Source organism: Pocillopora damicornis, chromosome 8 (assembly GCF_964200805.1).
Source record: "Pocillopora damicornis chromosome 8, jaPocDami1.2, whole genome shotgun sequence".
Taxonomy (NCBI): domain Eukaryota; kingdom Metazoa; phylum Cnidaria; class Anthozoa; order Scleractinia; family Pocilloporidae; genus Pocillopora; species Pocillopora damicornis.
Window position 1 is genome coordinate 13,964,102 of NC_142677.1, and position 25,566 is coordinate 13,989,667.

The following is a 25,566-nucleotide window of genomic DNA, read 5'->3' on the forward strand; positions in this document are numbered from 1 at the left end:
AATGTTAGTTACCACAATCAAAACAGAACATCTTTATTATAGCAAGTGAAGCCTCTTCGTTTCTTACCTTTTTAGATTAATATCTAAGGGAATCTAATTTTTAGGGCGTCATAAACTTTTATTAACTTGGACATATTTTTTTTTTCACCACGTAAAATCAGAAGCGTGTTTCAACACAGCGTATGACTTCGTTACTCTAAACATCATATCTACCTCACTTAAGCTTAAAAGAACATGTTAACAATTTTGTAATTAACATTCAATTCTGTAGATGGATGTCTCGTAACTAAGTAATATTTTTAGGAGAAAATGCAAGCAGTTCCTCTCCTGACATAAACATGTTATTAAACATCATCATTCCGAAATAGGGTGAAAAGAAAAACTTTTCAAGCCAATTTTGGGTACAAATTCAGGTGATTGCCGCAGGTGTGTAACATCTGTATGCGCATTTTCCAACTTTAAACAAAACCGTTGGTTACCTGCGGCTATTTAGACTAAACCGAGTCAAAAATTTCCTCAACAGATAATTTTTACATACGCGATAAAGCACTCAGCAAGTCAACGGTTGCAAAAAAAAAAAAAAAAAAAAAAAGAATTTACATTATCCTATTTTCATCTTATAATGATATTTACCATCAACGAAACAAAACATCTTTATTATAACAAGTTAAGATATTTATATTTTTGGATTAATCTCTAACGGAATCTAATTTTTTGGGCATTATAAAGTTTCACTAACTTTGACATATTTTTTTTCACCACGTAAATTCAGAAGCGGTTTTCAACACAACGTATGACTTCTTTGGCCTAAACATCACATCTGCCTCGATTGCAATCAAGAGGCAATTTTTTAGCATCCTTAAAAGACTAAAGATGCTGTAAAGGAGTTCAAAGTATAAAGAAAAATTGATTTCCTTTAGAATAAACGAGAAATATTTCGCAAAATTTGGCCTCCAAATGTCTTAGTTTAATACCTGAGCACCATTCCACACAATTAATCTGTGGTTAATTCGCTAGAATAGCGCTTGGTCATTTTTCTGTCAACCGTCTTCATTCGCCTTAAAGGAGTCAAAGTCGAATAGCCTACAATTTAATCGAATTCTGCATTGCATAACCTATTCATTGTTATTTAGTTTATTTTGGTTTCACGTGAAAATCGCGTGTAACTTGTTTTTCTGAAGGCACTCGCCAAAATGAGGGGTAACCTTAAAAGCAAAGACAGAGACTGGATTTCACACGGTAACGTGAACAAGTAATACAATGGCAAACATGGTAAACTTTCGTTTTTGATAGAAACAACACTAATTTCAGCAGTTTCTCGGGTAAAAGGAAAGAATCTATCCAAAAACGTCAGTTACTCCCATTCAAAGTTTCTAGTTTGCAGGAATCAGTACTTTTCTCCCCTAAATAATTACAGTTAAGAATATCCTAACTTTTAAGAATTATCTTCAACCGACAGATACTCGTACTAATTTCGATTCCGAGTATGGGCAGAATTCAAGACAGAATCTGCTTTCAGTGGACAAGTTCCATTATCTAAATGTACCCCGAATTGACATAATTACACCATATGACGACTTTGAATGCATCTTAAAATGTCTTGACCATCCGCTCTGCGTTTCTGTGAACGTTGCCGCCGAAGGAAAAAAGTGGTGTGAGTTACTGTCCACCAACAAGTTTAACGACCCCGACAAACTCAAAGAAAGCAAGAGTTGGCATCACTATTCGTCTTTTAAGGTAAGGATCTTTCGCTATCATTAAACAGCATTTCAACATTAAATGACTTAAAAATAACTGCTGTAAGTGATGTTTCTTTTTCCTTTTTCCTTTAAAGTTTCCTTGTTCTTCCAATCCATGCCAAAGCGGAGGAGCTTGCGTTGTCGCCAAACACAAACTGGAGATGTTCGAGTGCATCTGTAAGAACAGTTACTCTGGAGAATTTTGTGAAAAAAGTAAGTTTAAATTATTAAATTTGATGCAAGATTCGCCATTGCGCTGCATGTCTGTAAAGTATCTGCAGATTTTCCTTAAGTTTATTTTATGGTGAAAACAGCCTTTACAGAATTGTATCCATGTATTTTTCCCCACTCCTGGGCATAGTTCATCTGATGGAACAAAATAAAAAAAAACCAAACAAACAAAAAAACCGGTAATTTACCAAATATCCTATAGCTAGATTCATTCCCCTCTTTTTTTGTATTTTGTAGTATTTCCAGCCATTCAGCTTCAGAACTGCTCTCAAGCTCCCAAGAAAACTGGGATTTACAACATTTTGAACCACGGGTCAGGGCCTTTCCCTGTTTACTGCGACCAGACAACGGACGGTGGAGGTGTGTGTCACACTGATCATGAATTAGATACTTCAGTGGTTTTTGTAGAAGTCGTTGTTTTGAGGTAGTGGGGCGACTTTGTCACGAAAACCTTCGGATTTAAGATATTGTAGTTCCTAGGTGGATGATTTTCCGTCCCTTTCCCACTGTCTCATTAATAGTCAATGTTGATACCTAAACAGTCATTACAAGATAAATCAGCGCATTGGAGACAGTCTCGCCACCAAAAATCTGAAGTTTACAGCAAGGAGGTTTTTAAGCACCAAATGGTTCAACTCAATAAATCGCTTTGTTTGCTGCGCGCCCGGTTTTTTCCTATTCCTATTCAAAATTGCCCGACATAGACTTCATCCTGTTCTTTCTGTCCTTTGCGTCACTTGGCAGCAAACTTTAGTGTCAAAAGAAAACAGTCACAATGTAATATCCAGTTATTGAGGCGGAAAAAACAAGAGAATGGTATGAAGCAGGCAGTTTTTAGTATTTAGGACTGTTTCAGTCTGAAACTGTTTCTAAATGCAAAACTTTCATGTTTTTACTTTTACATAAATTTTAAGACCATTAAAGGGTAAGCTGGAACAAATTGACATGAGGCAAAAGCGGTTAGAAAATAAATTAAAAACGCGTTCAAATCGCGGTTTCATGGAGATAATTCAAAATTGGAAAATTTGGATTGCAAGAAGCTTACAATTTCTAAAAACCACTGTTTTTGGTTCTTTAATCAAGGTTGGATGATGATATTCAAAGTTATTGGTGGAATAAATTCTTCATTTTCTGCTGGGGAGTTCTGGAATTCATCCGACACATTTTCAGAAAATGTTACCGCTGTCCTAGATACCACTTCAACCTACCGAGGAAACTACAAAAACCGTATTGTTCAAAGTTGGCAAATGTTCAGTCCTAAAGAGGTAAATACCGCTTGACACGCTTTGCTGACCTAACGGGTTACATCTTCCTAGATAGGGTGTGAGATAATTATAGAAAACTCAACACAACGGTTGGTCAAGTGTGAGGCATGCGTAGATAGATGATGTATGACCGGCCGCGCGCCAATTTCCCGCTCAACAGCAATCTGCAAAAGGATGTAAAGTAAAGAAAAGGAAACTTTAAGACTTTTTAAAACATAGGGGGATATTTGATTTCGGGTATTCCGTTGATTTAGTTTTGTTTGGCGCTTCACCTTCACGGTTTGAACCCTTTAACCCCTGAGAGTGACTAGTATGTAATTTCTCCATAGAAAATCACTCCACAATGGCACATTAAGGTCATGAGAATAAAAGAAATGATCATCAACTAAAGAAGCTCTTGATTTTTAAACAAATTCTCCTTGTTAACACCTTTGGAAATGTAGAGAGAGCAGTATGGAGAATATGCATACTGATGTTAGGGTGTAAAAGGGTTTAGTATCGTAGCCTAGAGGTTTTTGTGATTTTTTTAGCCTGAATTAACTACATCTGTGTTGGGCCGCCTCTTAAGACACTTTTTAACATCGTCTCAATTCCTGCACATGTGGAAACATTTTATACTTGTGGTTAACTAAAAAACCAGAATTTCGTTTAGTGATCGTGACAGGTTTCTGCTACCCTGCGAGAGTTTAGTATCTTGACAAAGAGCCCGGCGAAATGACCCAAGCCGAGGCTCGAACTCAAACTTTAAGTCTTGCATGAAGAAAGTGTTTGTTCCCTTCTAAAGTTGTTGCCCGGAAATTTTAAGTTTCTAAAATGGTTATAGATGTTACACTCTGCGTAATTACACGTTGCATTCTTGGCTAAAAGGCAACGCGTTTCTCGGTTTGTAATGAGCATTGAAGTAACACAGGGTACTATTTGGCTACTTTTGCCTTGAGACCTGTGAAATGTGGGAATGGCTAGGCTAGGCTCCCTTAACCCTTGAAGTGATTAACATGAAACTTCTCCCCATAATATCCATACATTATCTAGCAAACTGGTAATGAGAATACTCAAATCTATCAGGTAGGAATTGTTATCTTTAACGCTCGAAACGTCAGCTTTGAAACTCTTAACGGTGGCCACTTCACGTCATCAACTCGGTTGATATTACCAAATTACCTTGTTATACTCTTGCACCGACGCAGCACCACGGTTTGTATAGAAACTTTACCCCCTTTATTCATTTAACCCTTCAACCCCACAAGTGACCAAGACAGAATTTCTATTCATCTTTAAAAATGGATAGCTATCAGGATCATGGTTTGTTTATTGAGATCTAGATAAATAATTTACTACGTATTGCTTATCAATGTTTATTTTAACTTTTTTTTTTTTCAAGCTGATGTTGGAGTTGCTGAGGTGATGATTGTGTACATACGTTGAAGACCAGAGATGCCAGTCAAGTAATAAACAAAGCAAAGAAACGTAATATAACTAAATTACGAAAAAACTCGACAAATTGATTGATTGATTGTTAGACCTCCAAACTGACTGACCGACCGACCTACCTTTCAACTTAAGCATCTAATTTCTCCTTAAAGTATCACTGCAGATTCAAACATTAAGGTAATAAGAAAAAAAGCAAATCAATGCAAGTAAGAAACTCTCAATAAATTCTCATTTTAAGTACCATAGGAAATAAATTGAGAGCAGTATAGAGAATATGCATATGCTGATAACGAGGCTTCACCCTTCCTCTTAATGTAACAGTTCGGTCAAAATTATAATATGGACTCCTTCTAAATATATTTGTACTCCTGATTTCGTATGGACTTTTATCCGGCAGATTTAAAGAATCAGTGAATTAATTAATTATAATTAAGACTGTAAAGAAGCAACTCGGATTTGTATGAGTGGTCATTTGATATGTTATGTTACATTTAGAGAGCTCGTACGCAACAGAAATGTAGCTGGTGACAGATTAATGCTTTGAGTTGTAGATTTGATTAACAGCTGATTCGTTTTGAATTAAATCTATGATACAAGGGCTATAATTAATTGCTTATAAATCCTCTTTACTGTTTAAAGAATACAGTGGATTTGCAGAGAATAGGAGTTCAATAAAATCTTATCTCAAGGAGTAAGCTTTCTTTGATTTCAAAAGCGTTTTGCTCAAACTGCGACCTGTAATCTTATGTTGTGATCGTCCAGGCGAGAGAAGTCCTGGACTAAACTGTTGTGGGCAGTAATGACTGACGTTTCGACAACTTCAGTTGCAACATTTGGGTTTAAACTATTTAGTATACAAACTGTAACCTAAGTTTTTTAACTATAGATATAACCAAGAGATCATGATACCCAAAGACAAAGTTATTACCAACGGTAAAGACTTCATTGCAGAAAAGGTTCCGCTGAGCCTTTCAAATGATTTGTTGTTAGCGAACAAACACGGCGAGGACGTCTGCAATCCCAACATTTCCTGTGAGATGGAATCATAACAGAGGCTTTTTTTTCAAAGGCTGAATGATTCTCTAGTTAAAATGATATTCATTCAGAAGTAAGAATTTTACATGCGAAAAGTCAATGGTACGGATGTACGTCTGTACGTTGGTGAATACTAAAAAACAAACGAAACAAACAGAAACAAACAGGTACAGTAACAATGTACCAGGTAGTAAATGTGGATTGTTCATACAAGACCTTTCTATTTCGGGAAATGGGAAGAAAATGCAAACTAGTAGAAGACGTGATCATGAGTTTCGTGTTTTGCTCGACCGTTTTTCCGTGGCCCTTTGATGATTTAAGAGAATAGTCTGGGGGGAGGGGAGGGAAGGGAAGGGGTCAAGCCCCATTCAAGATATTTTGAAACGATCACCACTGTCGTTTTTTTGAAGATGTTCGTTCATCTTTTTAACGTCTTTGACTACGTCAGGAAGAAAAAAACTGCTCAGGCGACGAAATCTGGTGTCTAGAATAGCATGAGGTGAAGTAATACCTGAACAACAGAATTTTTTGTTAGTTATTGGTAACCTATCAACGGAATACAATGCCAAAAATATTTCAATATCAAAATTACCGTAATTTTCCATACGCGACGCCATGCGCTGCTTGCTGTATTGGATACTAGGCTGAGGTGATCGTCTGTCCCAAGGACATACTGGGTGACTAGTAACTACCAACCAACCGATATCACTTTCACAACTAGTGTAAGGGCCAGTTATCTCAAAGAAGCGATCGGAAACTATGGGACCCAGAAGGCCAAAATTTACGGGTGAGAACATCTTGAGATCACTCCATGGCGAGTAAATTAGGTTTTCATGTGAAAACCAATTCAAGTTGTCTGTACCAGTGGCATTGAACTTGAGGGAGGTGACTTGTTGACTGTCCTTGTATATAACGACGCGAACCTGAGGTTCATTGAAGTTAAAATCGACTGAAATTAACCCTTTGTAAAGAGACAATTTTTGTTAACTTTAACATTACGATATCACAAAACATGAGTAGATTTTCCAGGTTATAGGATCTTCATACTGTATCCTTAGTAACAGTTCGCATCATAGTCAACATACTCATCACTCAAGTAATTACTCGTTTCGAATCCATTTGCTACTTTCAAATTCTGAGAAAGTTCACAAGTCCACAACTTTCATTAGTTCCCTGACTGCTGAACGATCTCCTGGTGGCTTGAGTTCCTGCATGCCTTTGACTACTCCATTAGCTACTGCGCTCAACAGTATTCTTACCCAGATGTAATAAACTATAACCAAGTGTATTAAATTTGCCCTTATTGTCAAGGAATGATACCAGGTGACAGCCCCTCTCATGTCGCCCTTTCGTAGCAAGATTGTATCCTTTTAGTAGACTAAAAGATTACACGAAGAAGTTACAAAAAGTAAAGGAAGTATTAAGCAGTATACACTGGGGTTAAGTACACGAGAAATGTTTACAGTGTATTTTAGTAATCCGAAAAGCTCACCCTTGGTGCCTTGCTTGACTATATGGTAGATCTAAGCGTTTTTCAAACTGCCCCCGGCACAAGTTCCGTATTCAGTAACATGAACATCTGAGAAGGTGAACTACTTTTCAACGGGGTAAAATATGAATTTGTGGCATCTTCGACATAAATCAAATATTTTTCAAGGATTTCAATTGGCATTGTCTTTCATGCGCCTTTAATCCCAAATGATTGCAGAGGCTCTTTCAGTACCAAGCGTCATTTGCAGGTAATGAAGCTTATGCTTTTACTTGGGCATGTGTACTACTGAATGTTTGGGGTAATTCATTCATTAACCTTCCTCACCTCTTTAGGGTTAAAATTCTTCCAGTTCAGTACAATACGATTCTTGTAATGAGTTGGATAAGCTGACGTTAGGTCGAAGGTTTCGTTGAGATTTTCATGATATAGGGAGGGTGACGACCAAATTCCACCGACGTCCAATGGAGAGAGGCCACTAACAACTTTTAATACCATCGTCCAGCCTGTGAGGTGAAAATTTTATTAGACAAAGATTTTAAGAATTAAGTCATCTCGAAAAATCTCCCATCACCTAACGCTTATGGAACAAAATAAAAAAGAATCACTGATCTGATCCAACAGCAGTGTTGGGCAGCTTAGAATGCGAATGGAAATAACAGGTGATGGAAAAAGAGGAAAAGGGAGTCACGTACACTAGTGGAAAAAATGCAATCGTCCATGTGAAACGAATGGATGATCTAGCAATTCCATGAATACGCTCGAGCGAAAAGCTACTGACGGAGTCTCCACAAGGCACTGACTACGCTCTCCAGTTATATTTGCACTGATCAAGTGAAAAGTTAGTACTGAACGAAGACTGGGAACAGATTGAGACCAATTTTTCTTTTATCGTTTCATTATGTAACTTGTACCGATCATACAGAATATGAGATACCTCCTCCATCATATGTCTGATCACAGTACACAGGAAAAAGGCCCCATTCATGGTGAGATGTATTGTAAACTCCCGTTATGTTGGGTGCATCAGAACAATTATGAAAGTCTGAGGAAAAACAATTTATATCGAATAAGTACAGTAGAGAAAAAACCACAGAGGCTGCGTCCCGTATAATTTAACCTCGTCATGATGAGCAGAAAGAAACGGAATATATAACTTTCAGATATAACATGATAAGATGATGAAGCCAAGTTAGTGAATAATGAAGATTTATGCTTTTTCCAAATCAAATTTATTTGGTCGCTATTAACAGTCAAGCAATTTAAAGCATCTCGCGACATAATTATGCGCTCATGGAATAAAACTTAGACGCTTTGGATTTGGAAGAAACGAACAATCGCGATGAGTTTCCATCCGTCTCGATTAGCAAATATTGTGTTTTTATTGAAAGTGTTGTCGTTGTCGTCGTGTTTTATCATAAGAGAAATAACCTAAGGAGAGAAGATACGTACGTTCTTTGGCAACTAGGTTGCCGAAGTTTAATGGCGTCGACGTGATGTTTTTCATACAACGGTATCCTTTGCTGGTGTAACCCGCTTGACAAGTCATATTCTTCCCGCAAACATCAGTGTTACATGGACTCTGATGATACAAGAACAATAATTTTCTCAGAAAACCCTTCGGAACACTCTTTTTTAACGGACCTGTCATTATCTATTATCTGGGGTAAGGAGGGGGGGGGGAGGGGGGAAGTAGTTGTCGTGTTGTCACCAGCAGAGTCTTATAGGTGGTCTACAGCAAATTGACTGAACATGAGGGGGGGGGAGGGAGGATCATAAGAATCTTACAGAGCCTCGTGGGGGAGACAAGATATATTTTAATGTAACACAACCCAAATCCTCTAAGGATCGTCTTTTTGGTCAAAGATACCATAGACTTAGGTCCAACGCAAAATCTTAAGCAGTCAGGACGGCAACGCCACGGAAGACTTCGATTAAAAGTTGAATCTCTGCCTTTAATTAGAATTTCAAAAATGGCTGCATACTGTGCCACACCTCAACTTCAGCATAACGTATAAAAGAAGCGGTGAGTTCCAAATGGAAATTAAAATAATTTGCCGACGCGGTTGCGGTTCGCAGACTTCGCAAATTGAGGTGATTTCACGTTGTTGTTTTGCATAGGACGGCTAAGAAATGTACAAAGTTTTAAAACGCACGTGCCGAGCTATTGTTCTGCCAATAAGATCTTTTGCTTTCCATGTCCTTGCTGCCGCCGCCGTCGTGGTTTGCTTAAGTTCCCTATTAACGAAACTGGTTCTACGTAGAATGAACGAGTGGTAGTCCATTGATTCCAGATTTATACATCATTTTTGGTGGGGTTTGTCGTAAAATGATAAATCTCTTGGTAATGATTTGACAATGAGTCTATTCAAGTGGCACATTTTAGTTTTGAGTAAAGGTAATACACCTAAAGTTACATTTAAAAACACTGCTCAGGTGGACGAGCTCACCTAATTGGCCTCCTTGTGCTTACACCTCTAGTGGCGGCTAGCTACATTAAGACACCTAATCTCTTCCAGTAAAAAGCACAAAAAAGAGATTTGAACGTAAGACACATTTCAGTCTGACGGAAGATTTACAGTTCAACGAGAATATTTGGATTCCATTGATGTGTGTGATTTGAGTTATTTCCTCCCTTTTTCCTGTCTTCCTTTTTTTGTTGTTGTTTAGAATGGTGATTATGTCTGAAAATGAATTTGAAGCAAGGGAAATGAACTTCCCTATTACCTTAAATACTTCGAAGAGTAAGAATTCACTCTGCCTTCCGTAAATAGTCAGAGATATTGAGAATGAAGTTAATTCAGCTGCTTGTTTTATTTCGACTATCTAAACACTGGTTTGTTAAGATGACAAAAAAGAAAATATCGAGCCTGCTGGAAACCAGTGAATGACATCACGCAGTGAAGAAGATAACCAAGTTCACACAGAGGGGTTCCTGCCTTAATGGGATATTACAGAAATAAAATTCTGTGTATCCCCACAGAATTTAGTGTAGAAACGCGAGTTTATGCATTTTGCCTCGTAATTCATGGGCGGGAACACGGGCTATCAATCTAAGCACTTTGACAACCCAGGCCCCACAACCAACTAATCAGTATGTTCAACGGATATAGTCATTATATTATCAGTCGAGGATTCAACCAGTTATACTCACATTCTTTGCCTTTCAGTTTTTATTTCCTCGTCAAGAAGAAACGTGGGCATAGAATAAATCAATCACAAAACTAAGTATCAAAACACGAAGAACAAAAATCCTAATTCATGAATTCTAGGTTTAGGTCAGTGACTCTGTATCAATGCCCATATGCGTTAAGATTTAGAAGTTAAAGCTTAGTGCGTTATACGCAAAGGCCACTAAAATGGAGCTACATACAAATATACATAATTAAGACGTACTATGATGCGTCTTGGGTGCGTACTACGGTCGCTACGATAATCAAATCGATGCTTGTTAAAATCTTGCTCTTCTCTTCGCTCGAAAAAAGTTTCTCAGCGGTTGTGACAGCTGGCAGGCGTTTCCCCGATCTCTATCCAGAGTTCTCTGGTCTCCTTGTCGATACCCATCTGCCATCAACTCAGATCTACAAGTTTCTCCCTTTTTCCCAAATATTTGGAATCTTTCAACTGCTAAAATTTCCCCCCAAACGGCTCTTTGTCCCCGATTACCGAACGGCCGCGGCGATTCGCTTTCGACTATCGTCTACGCTTCCTTCACGCAAACCAGAAGGGACCATGTATGACACGACATTCAGGAAAAAAGAACCTGGTACCTCTTGTCTCCAAGATTCACTCCTCGTTTCCAGTTCGTTTATCTGCTGCTCGGCACTTTGGAGCATCTTATCTCCTTGTCGTTACCCATCTGCCATCAATTCACATCTACAAGTTTCTCCCTTTTTTCAAAATATTTGGAATCTTTCAACTGCTAAAATTTCCCCCCAAACGGCTCTTTGTCCCCGATTGCCGAACGGCCGCGTCGATTCGCTTTCGAGTATCGTCTACGCTTCGTTCACGCGACAACTTTCTCGTGTCACGTGAACCTGTGCCAGGCCTACACCCTACGCCTCCATCAAATCCAACGGGGCAAGATATAGCCTGGGTAGTAGAATTGTCACTTTGTCCATTGACGTCATGTCCTTTGCGACTACCCCGGACGACGTTGCCGGAAGAACTGGATGAATTGAGACTACTTCGTGACAGCGAGGCACCGGAAGTGCGTTGAAGAGCTAACAACTGAGCCCGTGCTTCACCAAGAGCATCGGTCAGCTCAAAGCGTTCCTCGCACTCGTGTCGAACAGTTTCTTGTAAAAAGACCACCTACGATAGTAAGAAGTACGTTAGTTTTAACAAAAAAGATTTTTCCCTATCTCAAATTTGAAGTACACTACTTAACCGGAAGATTTAACCCTTCCGCTTCGAAGATGACAACTTATTTACTACACAGAAGAATAAACGAGTAAACGATAGGAAAGGAGAAGTTTAACAAAAAGGTAAAAACAAAGAGGTACAGACGGAACGACAGGCAGACAAACGCATAGGTAGATAGACAAATAGAATCTCTATCCTTTTCGACCTAATGTTATTTCCTTTCGTTTTCCAGTTGAACTAGATTTGTCAAGGACATCAAACCTTGGCGTAAGCGGTAACCAGACCGGTAGATGAAAAGCAGACAGGCAGGCAAAAAATGTTCAGAAACGAATAGAAAATAATGATCGTGGGAGACATATCGCAGACTTAGAAAGAGAAGGCAGACAGTTTAGAGGAAGCTCATGCAATTTTTTTTATTTTTTATTTTTATTCTTTTTAATTGACAGTCAGACAGTCAGAAACAGAGAGCCAAACAGACAGACAAACAGACAGACAAACAGACAGACAAACAGACAGACAAACAGACAGACAAACAGACAAACCAGAAGGGACCATGTATGACACAACATTCAGGAATAAAGAACCTGGTACCTCTTGTCTCCAAGATTCACTTCTCGTTTCCAGTTCGTTTATCTGCTGCTCGGCACTTTGGAACATCTTATCCGACTCCTGAAGCCTGGTTCTTAATCTTAGAACTTCTTCGGAGTCTGCTAACGGCTGACGCAAGCGATTCTCCAAATCTACGATTTTCGCCTCCAGATTTTGTACGAGCGAGTCATCGGCATCTTTTGTTTGTTCACTTTTCTCCTAGAAAAAGAGTAACCTTCGTAAATGTAAGTCGTCTCAAGATAACCTAACAGTGTACAAAAACTTACAAAACCTCAGGACAAAGAATTACTTGGAAAGATTACGGAAAATACAACATTTTGGGAAAAGGAGCTTTCATAATCAGAGATTGCAGAATTTCTTTCCAAACTACCTTTATTTAACAAATAGAGAAGCCTTGACTGTGCTCTGTTCTGTTATAAAGCACGCAGGAAGCGGCTAGAGCACGAAAGAAGTGTAGGGAGAAACACGAGACGTAGTCGAGTGTTTCTTCCCACTTCTTGAATTTTTGAACAAAGCGAACAACAGTGTCGTCAGCATGCTCTATACTCTCATAAAGCACGCTACAATAGGCCAATCAGAATTCCTGTTAGAACGGTTCAAATAATCTGATTGGCTGTACAAGACTAAAGCTGTCCAAAGTGTCAAACCATCAAAGTTCAAAAACCATCAAAGTTCACTTTCTACGATAGTTTACAAACTAAAATAGTTCGGCAAGTCGAATTTAACACTTTTGCCTGAAGTTTTTAAGTCTCTAATACAGAATCTTGAAGTGAAATGTTCAGTGAACTTCAGCCGAATTATGGCTCATAAAAACACGCGAGTTTTTTCACATGACAAGGTAGAAAACAAACTGTTCAAGGCGAGTGTTTTTTGAATGAACGACAGCCGAATTCACCAGAATATGAAGACGCTCGTGATGACAGCGCCGCAAAACTCGGCTGCAGTGACTGATGTGACTTTCCACTCAACGTATCGGAAAGGATATCAGAGCAAGCTCTTATTTTTTCACTCGAAGGGCAGCCGATGTAGTTTCTGAGTCTTGCTTTCCTGTGATGACCGGAGATCGCCATGATGAGCGAGCCGCGATGAACTTCAGCATGATCATATTCGCTCAGACACCGTCATGATAAGTATGAATTTTTAACAGTTATGCCAGTTTGGTTATATTTTTCATCACTTCTGTTTTGTTCTGTTTTGTTTTTAACACTGAACTTTATATACTATACGAGTGTTAGCTGTGTTTGATTTTTATTACCGTTCGTAAGCTTGCAATCTAACTGAGCGTGAAAGTCTTTAAAACTCGGAATGTTTATTTGTTTTTCCTTTAAGGATTTTCGTATCTGCTCACGTTTTAATAACGTAAATTACGGCGCCTGGTATGTTTACAAACCTTTGTTTGATTCTTCTGTTGCTACTTGCCGGCTCGCTTCAGTTCCGAAATTTCACTTTCAATTATCGGAAAAAAGCTAAAAAGAAGTCCCGGAAAAGGTCGAACATAGTACAATCGGCAGATGGCGTGACAGCTTTAGCTCAGCTCTATGCTCTATACTCTCATAGAGCACGCTCTTTCAACCAATGACAGCGCGCGTTATATCCGAACTTTATTATAATTATAATTATGCCGTTATGATTTGACTACATAAAAGAGGTTCATTACCTGAAGAGATAGGCTTCACCTTTACCTTAGCTAGCCCACACTGTGCAATGACAACGAGCTGAAAAGAGGTCACGAATTATTTGAAATGAGTCTACGCAGAAATCGAGATTGCTTTGGTTTCGTATTACCATGATGCGTGATTAGTCTCTGTGATTGGCGCAACCCTCTCCAACCAATCAGATCCAAAAACTGAACCAATCGCGAATAAAAGGCCGGTGCTCTAAAACCGGTTTCACTCGGAAAAGGTCACTTTTGCCAACTTCTTATATGTTTTCTGCTCCATCTATCTCTAATTATGGATTACGCATTATTTTAATAGTCTATTTAATGAGATCTCAATAAATAGTTTACTATGTATTATTTATTTCTAGTTTTTTTTTGTATTATATTCTTTTCTGAAGCCGACGTCGGAAGTACTGCTGAGGTTATGATTGTGTACGTACGTTGAAGACCAAGGATCCCAGGCAATGAATAATCTGAATGAAATGTTGAGAAGTAAAAATTATGTTTTAACGTTATACGCAAAATGACTGCAAGATCCTACAAATTATATCGAAGTGCTTTGCTGCTGACCTTGATGGTTTTCGAGAAGAACGGGCTCGTTGCTGCTAACGAAGCCTATCCTAAACGGCTTTCCTCTTTACTCGAGACATTTCTTTTCGTCATTTTCAGATGGATGTTCGTCGACCATAACTTGCCAACGAAACTCGCTCTTATCAGATAGCTTCATGGCCTTTATATTTTTCGATATTAGAGTAGTACCTTCTCCTGGGGCGCGTTTCGCTCTCTCTAAGGAACTACTTTTCAGGGCGTTCGAAGCGTCATGCCTCTTATCGAGGACTTGAAAACTAATGATTAAGTTGCTGTTAGTCGCCCTTACAGACGCAGGTGTAGTTCTCACGACGAGCCTTCTTTACGGCTTGGTCAACTGCAGTGCCGTTATTTACAGAAAAACTTTGAACAAACAAAATTTGGCAAACTTGAATAATGGATGGATCGTGATGGATCCAATATGGCTACACCATCATCTGCTGCGTTTGTGAGGCGAGATGCTAAAAGGTCGTCTATCTTAAAATTAACTGCCTGTGTGGCGGTGTTCACAGACCCAACGGACCAACTCTCAATTTTTATTACTCAACACTTATATACCGTTATTCAAATAACTTAACACATAACTAAGACATATCGGAACACTCACCAATAAACATACATTGCCATTCAGAACGTGAAGGAAAAAAAATATCTGCTCAGCTTTGTAAAGCAGATATGTTCGTGTTCTTGTCAATTTGTTCATTTACACAGTGTTATAGTTGTTGTGTTAAACGCCTTGGTGTTCTTTTAAAAAATATTTTTAAAGTTTCCTTATATTTATTTAATACCTTGTATGGACTTATTGTTTAACAAAACTGTACCATTAAATAAAATAAAAAATAAAAAGCGCGATTGACAGAAAATAAAGTAACGGTATCATCGTTATTGTGTTTTTAGTGTCTGCTGCAAGCTACAGGTGGCGGCTTTTCAATTTCCTCGTGGAAATAGCACGTTAGCATTAACCGCTGTTTGCTCTTTGACATTATGGGCCTGTAATTTGTGCAAGGCCAAAACAACATTATTACGACTCTCACAAATGAGTATAGGATGGTAATTTTAAACAACTTTGTATTAGTTCGATAACGGTGGTTATGTGTGAAATAGCAGGAGAAAGAACCTTAACAATTGATGGCCTTTCATCCTTACAGCCTTTATTGAGCAAAACTGGCCATGGAAACGGAGTTTAAACGCCTTGGTATTCTATTAAAAATATATTTAAATTTTCCTCATATTTATTTCATACCTTGCATAGGCTTCATGTTTAACGAAATTGTACCGTAAAAGGCAAATAGACAGAACTCTCGACAGCTATTGGTCAAAAGGTAACTAGGAATTTAACTGAAGCTAATCTCATGCGTAGTACAGCTCTGACGAAGGACTAACGCTCGAAACGACAGCTTTTTTACCCTTTACGGTGGCTAATTTACGTTTTCAACTCAGTTGTTAACACTGAATTACCTGCTATAGTCTCCCACCGGCGCAGCACCACAGTTTCTTTACTCCTTTATTCACGCGTAGTACAGCTGGGAAACATTCAGTTTGTACAACTCCATGTCTGTATGACTTTGTGCCATGTCTTTCACTTGGATCTGTTTTCTGTTACTGGATCTGTGTTCAATGATACCCAAGATTTCCTGGTTACAAGGTTGGTTATTCAAGTATGTTCTTTGAAAAAATGAAAACTGAGAAATCGATTCTTTCAAAAAACAAAAAAACATAAAAAAAGCACGATTGACAGAAAATGAAGCAACGGTGTCATCGTTATTGTGTTTGCATCGTCTGCTGTAAGCTACAGATGGCGGCTTTTCAATTTAATGATGAAAATAGCACGTTAGCATTTACCGCTGTTTGCTCTTTGACATTATGGGCCGGTTATTTACTAAAGGGCAGAGTAATCCAAACTAAAGGAATTTACCAGAGTGGCAATTATTCCGCTTTGCGCGGAACTTAAAAGCTAAGCGCCGTAGAAAAGCCTTGTAAAACTAAATAAGATAAGTTAACATTTTCCTAATTAACATTCATGTCTCGTAACCTAAGTAAGGTATTTCTGAGAAAATGGAAGCAGTTCCTCTCCTGACATAAACATGTTATTGAACATTATCATTCCGAAGTAGGGTGAAAAGAAAAACTTTTCGAGCCAATTTTGCGTACAAATTCAGGTCATTCCCGTAGGTGGGCAATATCTGTATACATGTTTTCCAACTTCAAACATATCTGTTAATTACCTGCGGCTATTTAAATTAAACCGAGTTAAAAATTCCTGATAATTTTGTTTAAATTTCACATACGCGAAAAAACAAATACCGACTCACCTGTTATCAAAAAGAAAAGAAGAAAAATTAACATTTTCCTGATATGATATTAACCACCAACGAAACAGAAGAACATCTTTGCCGTAACATGTTAAGCCTTAAGTTAGATTAATTTTTAACGGAATCTAATTTTAAGTGTATCATAAACATTTATACACTTTGACATATTTTTTTTTCACCAAGAGAAAACAAACGCCTTTTTTGACACAGCGTATGACTTCCTTTATCTAAACATCGTATCTGCCTCAATTGCAATTAAGAGGCAATTTTTTAGCATCCTAAAAGACTAAAGATTCTGTGGAGGAAGTTCAAAGTATAATGAAAAAATGCATTTCCATAACAATAAACGAAAAATATTTCGCAACATTAGGCCTCAATTTAATATCTGAGCGCTATTCCAGCGAATTAATCAGTAATAAATTCTCTGAAATGGCACTCGCTTATTTTTCTGTTGACCGGCTTCATTTGCCTTAACGGAAGCAAAGTCGAATAGCCTACAGTTTTATCGTATTCTGCATTTAATAAACTATTTATTGTTATTAACTTTATTTTAGTTTCATGCGAAACATCGCGTTTGAGAATGAAAGGAGAAAATTTCGCAACATTTGGCCTCAATTTAATAACTAACCGCCATTCCAGCGAATAGATCGGTAATTAACTCGCTGGAATGGCGCTCGGTCATTTTTCTGTTGACCGGCTTCATTCGCCATTTACAGTTTTATCGTGTTGTGTATTTAATAATCTATTTATTGTTATTTACTCTATTTTGGTTTTATGAGAAAAATCGCGTGTAAATTTTTTTCTCTGAAGGCACTCGCTAAGGTGCGGAGTAACCTTAAAGGCAAAGACAGAAACAATGGCAAGAATAGTAAACTTTTGTTATTGATAGATACAAGACCACTTTCATCCGCGACTCGGGTAAAAGGAAGGAGTCTATCCTAAAACCCTCATTCAAAGTTTTTTAGTTTGCAGGAATCAATACGTTTCTTCCCCACTGTTAAGAATATTCTAACTTATAGTAATTATCTTCAACCCACAGAAACTCGTAATGATTTGAATTCTGAGTATAGGCAGAATTCAAGACAGAATCTACTTTCAGTGGACAAGTTCCATTATCTAAATGTACCCCGAATTGACATGATCACACTATATGATGACTTTGAATGTATCTTAAAATGTCTTGACCGATCCTCTCTGCGTTTCAGTGAACTTTGCCGCCAAAGGAAAAAAGTGGTGTGCGTTATTGTACTGTAACAAGTTCAACAACCCTGAAAAACTCAAAGAAAGCAAGAGTTCGCATGACTATTCGTTTCCAAATGTATCACTTTAAGTTTTCCAAATGCTAGTACTTGTTATAGATGAAAGGAAATCGCATTATTTAAGGGGGATAGAGGGCAATTACCAGGAGCCTCGAGGGATGAAATAAATTTTCATCGACACATATCGCTAATGTTGATCAGTTACGAATAATGATAAATTTTTGTTATTTTTAGTTGTGACAGCAAATTCAGATGAGTGCAGAGCCATTCTATTTAACCCAGTCACCAAAGACAAATATTTACTTAATCACATAATCAAATCTCTGCCAGTTGAAAGTGAAGTAGGCTGTGAACTCATCTGTTATGGGGATCCCGACTGTGTGTCTTACAACTACGGGCCACTACTAGGTGATATTCCGTTATGCGACCTGAATAACAGCACTCATTTACAAGTCGCCAGCGTAAATTTCATTACCAGAAATGGCTACAGCTACCGAGGAATTGAGGTAAGCCTTACAACCTAAACACAACAAAATTTTTTTTTTCGTTGAAACTTCACTTGACACGACTGACTAGTTGACTACAGAAATGTAAACAGAAAGAAAAGGTAGCTATGTTCTGGGATGATTACCTGAACTCTTTAATTCGGTAATTTTAAATCAGTGGGACGCAGTGAGGTATACAACAGACCTCGTCCATGGCGAAATTAATTTCCCAAATGTTGGAGACCAGGTGAAATCTTCTTGAGGTTTAATGCTTTTTCGAAAGAATGACTCTGATGATCTCCTTTCAAAATTACAACGATGATAATAATAATAATGGTGATAGTAATTCCTCAAGAAGCACACGTGCTCTTAGCATAAAAAAAAAGGAAAGGCACTGTTTCCTTTTTTTTTTATCACAGAATCCATGTGGAAGCAGCCCATGTAAGAAAAATTCTACTTGTCAAGCTGGTTTTACTTCAAAAGGATACCGTTGTGTCTGTCAACAAGGACTCGGGGGAGAGAATTGTGACCAAGGTATTTTGTAGCTTATTCATCAGGTAATGCAAATATTCCCGCCTTTTTATACTTCTTGGTTTTCTTGTTTTTTTGCTTCAGAAAATTTTCGAAGTTCTCTGAAGTCATTGACCTCATGTTTAAATATGTTAGTTGTGGATAACGAAAAACCTCTTACTCACCTCTTAGCAAGTATTTGTTTACATCATAATTATCCTAGGTTTTCTATGGCCAGTCCGTTTTGCTGCTTGAGGAATCATTAACATCTAACACAATTTAGCATGTTTATGTTTTTTCCAAAATCGTCTCATTGTTATTTAGAGAACAAGAGTTACTATGTTACGACTTGTAGTGAGGGAGTCATTCGTGCCAACCTATTGAAATCATATTTGATAGCTTTATAAAAAAAGTATTCGGATTTGATGAAAACAGATTTTCATCTTTTCAGTCATTCTGCCTCAGAACTGTTCCCAAGCCCCAAAGGAAACAGGAGTCTACGAAATTTCCAATCATGTATCAGACTCATTCCCAGTGTACTGCGACCAGACAAGTGATGGAGGTGGTACGTCAAACTAAATAGGAGGATCTCGATAGGAGATGAACTTTGTTCGTTTGTCTCACGATAGAGTCACTTTTGATGTAGATCGTGGCGTTTCGACTGCTATACGGTTCGTATATATGCCTTGTTGTTGTAGGCAGCGGCGAATACTAGTGATACACCCTTTATGTAAGCGAGAATGTCAGTAGATTTAAATTCCTGAGCGGCCTTTGTTGGCTGTTACCCTTGTTGTCTTTGCGAGTCTTCATAAAAAATGAAGAAAGATAACCATTAGAAACAAGTACTGATGACAAGGGTTTTTTGCTCAGAAATAACCGACGGTGTCATTGTGAGGTGTTTGGCTCGGTCTTATAGACACTTAACAAAACCACGCTTTACTGACTGAGGGTGGTGTGAATCATAGGTTAGGTACTGGACAGTGTGGGTGGGCTTTCTGTAGACAGTAATAGTGAGAAGACCGTCTGTTTCCCTTGTAACTGTTGTGTCGAGAAAAGGACTGGTGTTATCTTTCTCGATTTCCATGGTAAAACGAATAGTAGGCTGTTGACTGTTTAGATGTTGTAAAAAAGCCATCGACATTGTCCCGGTCTAAGACTGTGAAAGTGTCATCTACATATCGTTTCCAGATCTTAGGTTTTCAAGTCGCATTTGTTATCGCCTGTTCCTCAAGTTCTTCCAAGTAAACACGTAAGCAATCGACCTCGTTGCCTGATGAAGACTAGCAGTATTGCAGTCGAAACGTCGCGATCTACATCAAAAGTGACTATGTCGTGAGACAAACGAACAAAGTTCATCTCCTCTCTTACAATATGATAAACAATAAACACATATTTTATTACAAGAATCTCAATGGGGTTAACCGTTAGGCGTAAAACGGCTAAAAGATTCAGCCGTTTGGCGAATAAAATTGACAAATTTAAACCGTTAAAACCCCAAAGTGTTTTATGGTGACCACAATGGAAACATATTAGCCGTTAACCGTAAATAGGCCAAAGCCTAACCGTTAGCTGTAAAAGCCATCAACATATTGAAACCCTCGAGTAAGAGTCATCAGTATCTCTCTGACGAAAGGCTAACGCTCGAAACGTCATCCTTTAAACTCTTTACGGTGGCCAATTTACGTTTTCAAACCAGTTGATAACCCTAAATTACCCTGTTATACTCTCCAACCGATGCAGCACCGACTGTTTCTTTAGAAACTTACCCTCTTTTTCCAATTGATTTAGAGGTGGCTAACTCACTTGGCTAGGAAGGTCCCAGGACTTAGGTCCATAACCATTCAGTCAATTCGAAAAAAACAATTTCTAGAGTTTCCAAAGAACAAGCAATTTCACGAACCTAGACTATTTCTGACTTTTTTTTTTTTATTTTAAGGTTGGACGATGATATTCAAATACATTGGAGGAATTTCTTCCTCTCCGACTGCTGACGTGTTATGGAATTCATCCGACACATTATCAGAAAATATTATCGCTGCCTTAGATACCACTTCAACCTACCAAGGAAACTACAAAAACCGTATCGTTCAGAGTTGGCAAACTTTTAACCCTCACGAGGTAAGTCCGGAAAATATCTACATCACAGAGGGTTAGGCTAAATACACCTTAGTCCATACACAAATTTCTTATGTAATGTTAATATATTTCCTTAGAAAAAGCCTGCTAAAATAAATTAGTTGGACTTTTTTTGGATTTTTTTTGTATAAGCCTAAGGTTTCTACCTTATGGAAACTTGTCTTCAAATTGTCTGTCACGAAACGCTTTTCCAAATGATGTTCTTTAATTCTTTAATTCTCAAAAGAAACTGTGACTGTCATAATGTGTAAACCACAATGATATTATATATTCAAAGACAATTCTGAGCAGAAACAAAAGTGCTTAATCAGAAATAACTTTAAAAAGTACTCAGGGTGCTAGGGAACTTTTAATGCTTCAAAGACAATTGAAACACAAAAGTTGCCGTGCCCAAGACAGAGTGATACTAGAACCAAGCCGATAGAATAACTTCTAGCTCAAAACTTTGCCTTCTCGAGTTTACATATAGTCATGTTATGTGGTGTTGATTCATCGATATCCTCCAAATATGTTTGTAAAAAGACAATAAAAAATTGATCAACAATTCTTTCAATTCCCCGATGTAATGACTCTTACTTACCCCATACTTATGTATTTGATATGTAGACAACTGATCATTTTCGTGTGTGACTTTAGGTACGTGTAGTGCTTTACACGAATGGAGCAGAAGTTATGTCTATGAAGTTCAATGCCAGAGGAACAACTAACGTGGACTGGTTTACACAAAATAATCTACTTCAATCACCATGGACAGATCTTAAGGATGCGGCAGACATATATCCCTTTCACATCAATGGCCATTCCGGTGCACGAAACTTTGAAATTACAGCTAAATACGGAGGATGCCAGAAGGATGTTGGGTGGTTTATAATCGGGGGAACTGGTTGTGACTGGGAGAGATTTTACCCTGTGCCGGCAATTCTGTACAGCAAGAAAACTCACAAAATCACATGGAATAATGCCCAAGGTAGAAATTTATTTTAAAATCTTGAGAGACCTCTGCTATGATAAAAATTGATTTAAGAAATCTTGAAATACCTCTGTTACTATTTTTGTCTGTTTTGTTTGTTTATTTTTGTTATCAAATCAGAGAAATAACAAGATATTTCCTAAACAGACCTCATGAATGGTTTCTTTTCCATTCATTTATTCCTTTTTATTCAGGCAGATAAAACGGTATGGAATAATAATTCTGTGTTTGTTTTGCTAAGATAATCATCAAACTGATCTAGTCGACACCTTCTTGGATAACTCGGCCATTTCATTTTATTCTTTAGGGGCATGACCTGGATTTTTCATAGGGAGGGAGGGGAGGAGGAAGGATGTCACAATGTGTCAAATAGAGAGTACTCACCAGATTGCCATGTCAACCTTTCATGAATAGGTTATAGTGACATTTTAAGACACCCTGTCCCCTTCCCCCCTCTCTTTATTTCGTCTGGGTGTCAGAATTTAACTGCAATTGTTAATTACTGGGGCAAAACCTCGGTAGGAAATCAAGAGGAGAAACGTAATAACTGCACAAGTCAACTGAAATTTAACGTCTCCCATGATTACAAGACTGGTGCTCAAAAACCGATTTCACTCAGGAAAGTTCCAACTTTTCATTTGTTTTCTTCTTCTCCATCTTTCTCTGAATATGGATTATGATAATCGTTTATTTAATGAGATCTCAATAAATAGTTTACTATGTATTATTTATCGGTTTTGTTTTATTCTTTTCTCAAGCCGACGTCGGAGGCGCTGAGGTTATGGTTGTGTATGTACGTTGAAGACCAAGGATGCCAAGCAATGAATAATCTGAATGAAATGTTGAGAAGTAAAACTTCTGCTTTAACGTTTCACGCAAAATGACCGCAAGATCCCACAAATCATATTAAAGTGCTTGACTGTTGACCTTGATGATTTCCAAGAAGAACTGGCTCGTTACTGCCAACGACACTTAATAGCCGCTATCCTCTCTGCTCGAGACATTTTCTTTTCGTTATCAGAACTTGACGCGAGCTTGCTAGATAGAAATTCGTTGACCGTAACTCGCTCTTATTAGATAGCTTTATGGCTTTTATCCTTTTCGATATTAAAGCAGTACCTTCTCCTAAGGCGCGTTCCGCTCTTTTTAAGGAACTATTTTCCAGAGCGTTCAAAGCGTCATGCATCTTATCGAGGACTTGAAACTAATGATCAAGTTACTGTTAGTTGCCCTTCCAGATGCAAGCATGGTTCTCACGACGAGCCTTTTTTACGGCTTGGTCAACTGCAACGCCGTTACTTTCAGAAAAGCTTTGAGCAGATCTGGTTAGCCTAGATTCGACCACGCTAAGTTTTCTGTTAGTGAACCGATCGACGTCGAAATAGCAGATCTCATTGCTTGAATAATGAATGGATCGCAATGTATCCAATATAGCTACACCATCTTCTACTGTGTTCGTGAAGCGAGATGCTAAAAGTTCGTCCATCTTAAAATTAACTGCCTATGCAGGGGTGTTCATAGACCCGACAGACGCACTCTCAATTTATATTACTCAACAATTATATACCGTAATTTAAATAACTTAACACATTCCGAAACACTGGCTAATAAAACGTGCTGGAAAAAATTATCTTCTCAGCTTCGAAACGCAGATATTTTAATATTCTTATCAATTTGTTCACTTACACAGTGTTATAGTTGTTGTGTTGTGTCGACAACGGTGGGTACGTTGAAAGAAACAGAAATAACCCTAACGATTAACGGCCTTCATCCTTGCAGCCTCTATTGAGCTAAACTGGCCATGGAAACGGAGTTTAAACGCTTTGGTAATCTGTAAAAATATACGTTGGCAAGAGAAATAACCCTAACAATTGACGGCATTTCATCCTTGTCACCTCTATTGAGCAAAACTGGCGACGAAAACGGAGTTTAAACGCTTTGCTATTCTGTTAAAAACGTATTTTAAATTTCCTCAGATTTATTTAACACCTTGCGTAGGTTTCTTGTTTAACGAGATTGTACCGTAAAAGGTAAATAGAGAGAACTCTCGACAGCCATTGGTTGAAAAGTAAACAGGAAGTTAATTGAAGCTAATCTCACGCTTAGAGCAGCTGGAAAACATTCAGTTTGTACAACTCCATGTCTGTATGACTTTGTGCCATGTCTTTCGTTTGGATCTGTTTTCTGTTACTGGAGCTGTGTTCAATGATATCCAAGATCGCCTGGTCACAAGGCTGGTTATTCAAGTATGTTCTTTGACAACATGAAACTGAGAAATCGATTCTTTTACTGCTGCCGTAAAAAAAAAAAAAAAAAAGAAAAAGTAAGATTGACAGAAAAATAAAGTAACGATGTCATCGTAATTGTGTTTTAAATGTTTGCTGCAAGCGACAGATGGCGGCTTTTCAATTTCTGATGGAAATAGCACGTTAGCATTTACCGCTGCTTGTCCTTTGACATTATGGGCCGGTTATTTGCTCGAGGCAAAACTTATCCAAACCACGGTTTTACCACATCCAGACGATTCCGTTTAATCTTTTACAGTTGGGGGATCGTATATTTTAACAAGTTTAGAGGAGTTGGGGGCCCTTAGTTCACCCAGAATAATTTGACGAGGCGTACTACAAACAAAATTTCGACTCTCACAAATGAAGGAATCTACCAGAGCGGCAATTATTCCGCTTTGCGCGGAACTTAAAAGCTAAGTATTGTAGGAAAGCCTCAAAACAAATAGGATCTGCCTGAACGGACATGTTAATAGTTTCCTAATTAACATTCATGTCCCGTGACCTAAGTTAGCTAATTATGAGAAAATGCAAGCAGTTCCTCTCCTGGCATAAATATGTTGTCGAACATCATTCCGAAATAGGGTGAAAAGGAAAACTTTTCGAGACAATTTTGTGTACAAATTCAGGTAATTTCCACAAGTGTGTAACATCTGTATGTTGCGTTTTCCAACTTCAAACAGAACCGTTAGTTACCTGCGGCTAGCTGCCCTAGATTTGATCGATATAATTTTTCTGTTAATGAGCCGATCGACGTCGAAATAGCAGATCTGATTGCTTGAATAATGAATGGATCGAGATGGATCCAATACAGCTACACGATATTCTGCTGCGTTCGTGAGGTGAGATGCTAAAAGTTCGTCCATCTTAAAATTAACTGCCTGTGCGCAGGTGTTCACAGACCCGACGGACTAACTCTCAATTTTTATTACTCAACGCTTATATACCGTCATTCAAATAACTTAACACATACCTTAAGTCATATCGAAACACTCGCTAATAAATACACATTGCCATTCAGAACATGCAGGAATAAAATATCTGCTCATCTTCGTAACGCAGATATGTTCATATTCTTGTCAATTTGTTCATTTACAAAGTGCTATAGTTGGTTTCTTTTAAATAAGATGAGAATTTCAAACAACTTTGTATAAGTTCGATGACGGTGGTGACGTGTGAAGTTAGCGGGAGAAATAA

The 25,566-nt window shown here is 38.1% G+C and overlaps 4 protein-coding genes across 4 annotated transcripts in view; 2 read left to right on the forward strand and 2 right to left on the reverse strand.

Moving 5' to 3' along the window:
- Window positions 1-1,407: 1,407 nt before the first annotated feature.
- Window positions 1,408-25,566, forward strand: part of LOC149041503 (uncharacterized) — a gene marked incomplete at its 5' end in the record, with an annotated part of 38,431 nt that continues 14,272 nt past the window's right edge. Inside the window, 4 exons of the mRNA XM_089180880.1 lie at window positions 1,408-1,737; window positions 1,835-1,952; window positions 2,208-2,330; window positions 3,054-3,235. Of these exons, the coding sequence (XP_089037006.1) occupies window positions 1,408-1,737; window positions 1,835-1,952; window positions 2,208-2,330; window positions 3,054-3,235 (753 nt within the window). The remainder of the gene's footprint in view (window positions 1,738-1,834; window positions 1,953-2,207; window positions 2,331-3,053; window positions 3,236-25,566) is intronic.
- LOC149041504 (uncharacterized) lies at window positions 4,421-8,739 on the reverse strand. Its single transcript, XM_089214618.1, has 5 exons — window positions 8,643-8,739; window positions 8,128-8,235; window positions 7,518-7,696; window positions 6,294-6,624; window positions 4,421-5,696 (listed from the first exon to the last, which is right to left on the reverse strand). Exons 1-5 carry the CDS (start codon window positions 8,737-8,739, stop codon window positions 5,653-5,655), a joined length of 759 nt encoding a protein of 252 aa, XP_089070744.1. The 3' UTR covers window positions 4,421-5,652.
- Window positions 11,106-12,393, reverse strand: LOC149041505 (uncharacterized). Its single transcript, XM_089214619.1, has 2 exons — window positions 12,147-12,393; window positions 11,106-11,504 (listed from the first exon to the last, which is right to left on the reverse strand). Exons 1-2 carry the CDS (start codon window positions 12,210-12,212, stop codon window positions 11,106-11,108), a joined length of 465 nt encoding a protein of 154 aa, XP_089070745.1. The 5' UTR covers window positions 12,213-12,393.
- LOC149041506 (uncharacterized) lies at window positions 14,834-24,869 on the forward strand. Its single transcript, XM_089214620.1, has 7 exons — window positions 14,834-14,906; window positions 18,218-18,489; window positions 18,888-19,002; window positions 19,430-19,543; window positions 20,915-21,096; window positions 21,751-22,081; window positions 22,843-24,869. Exons 1-7 carry the CDS (start codon window positions 14,834-14,836, stop codon window positions 22,884-22,886), a joined length of 1,131 nt encoding a protein of 376 aa, XP_089070746.1. The 3' UTR covers window positions 22,887-24,869.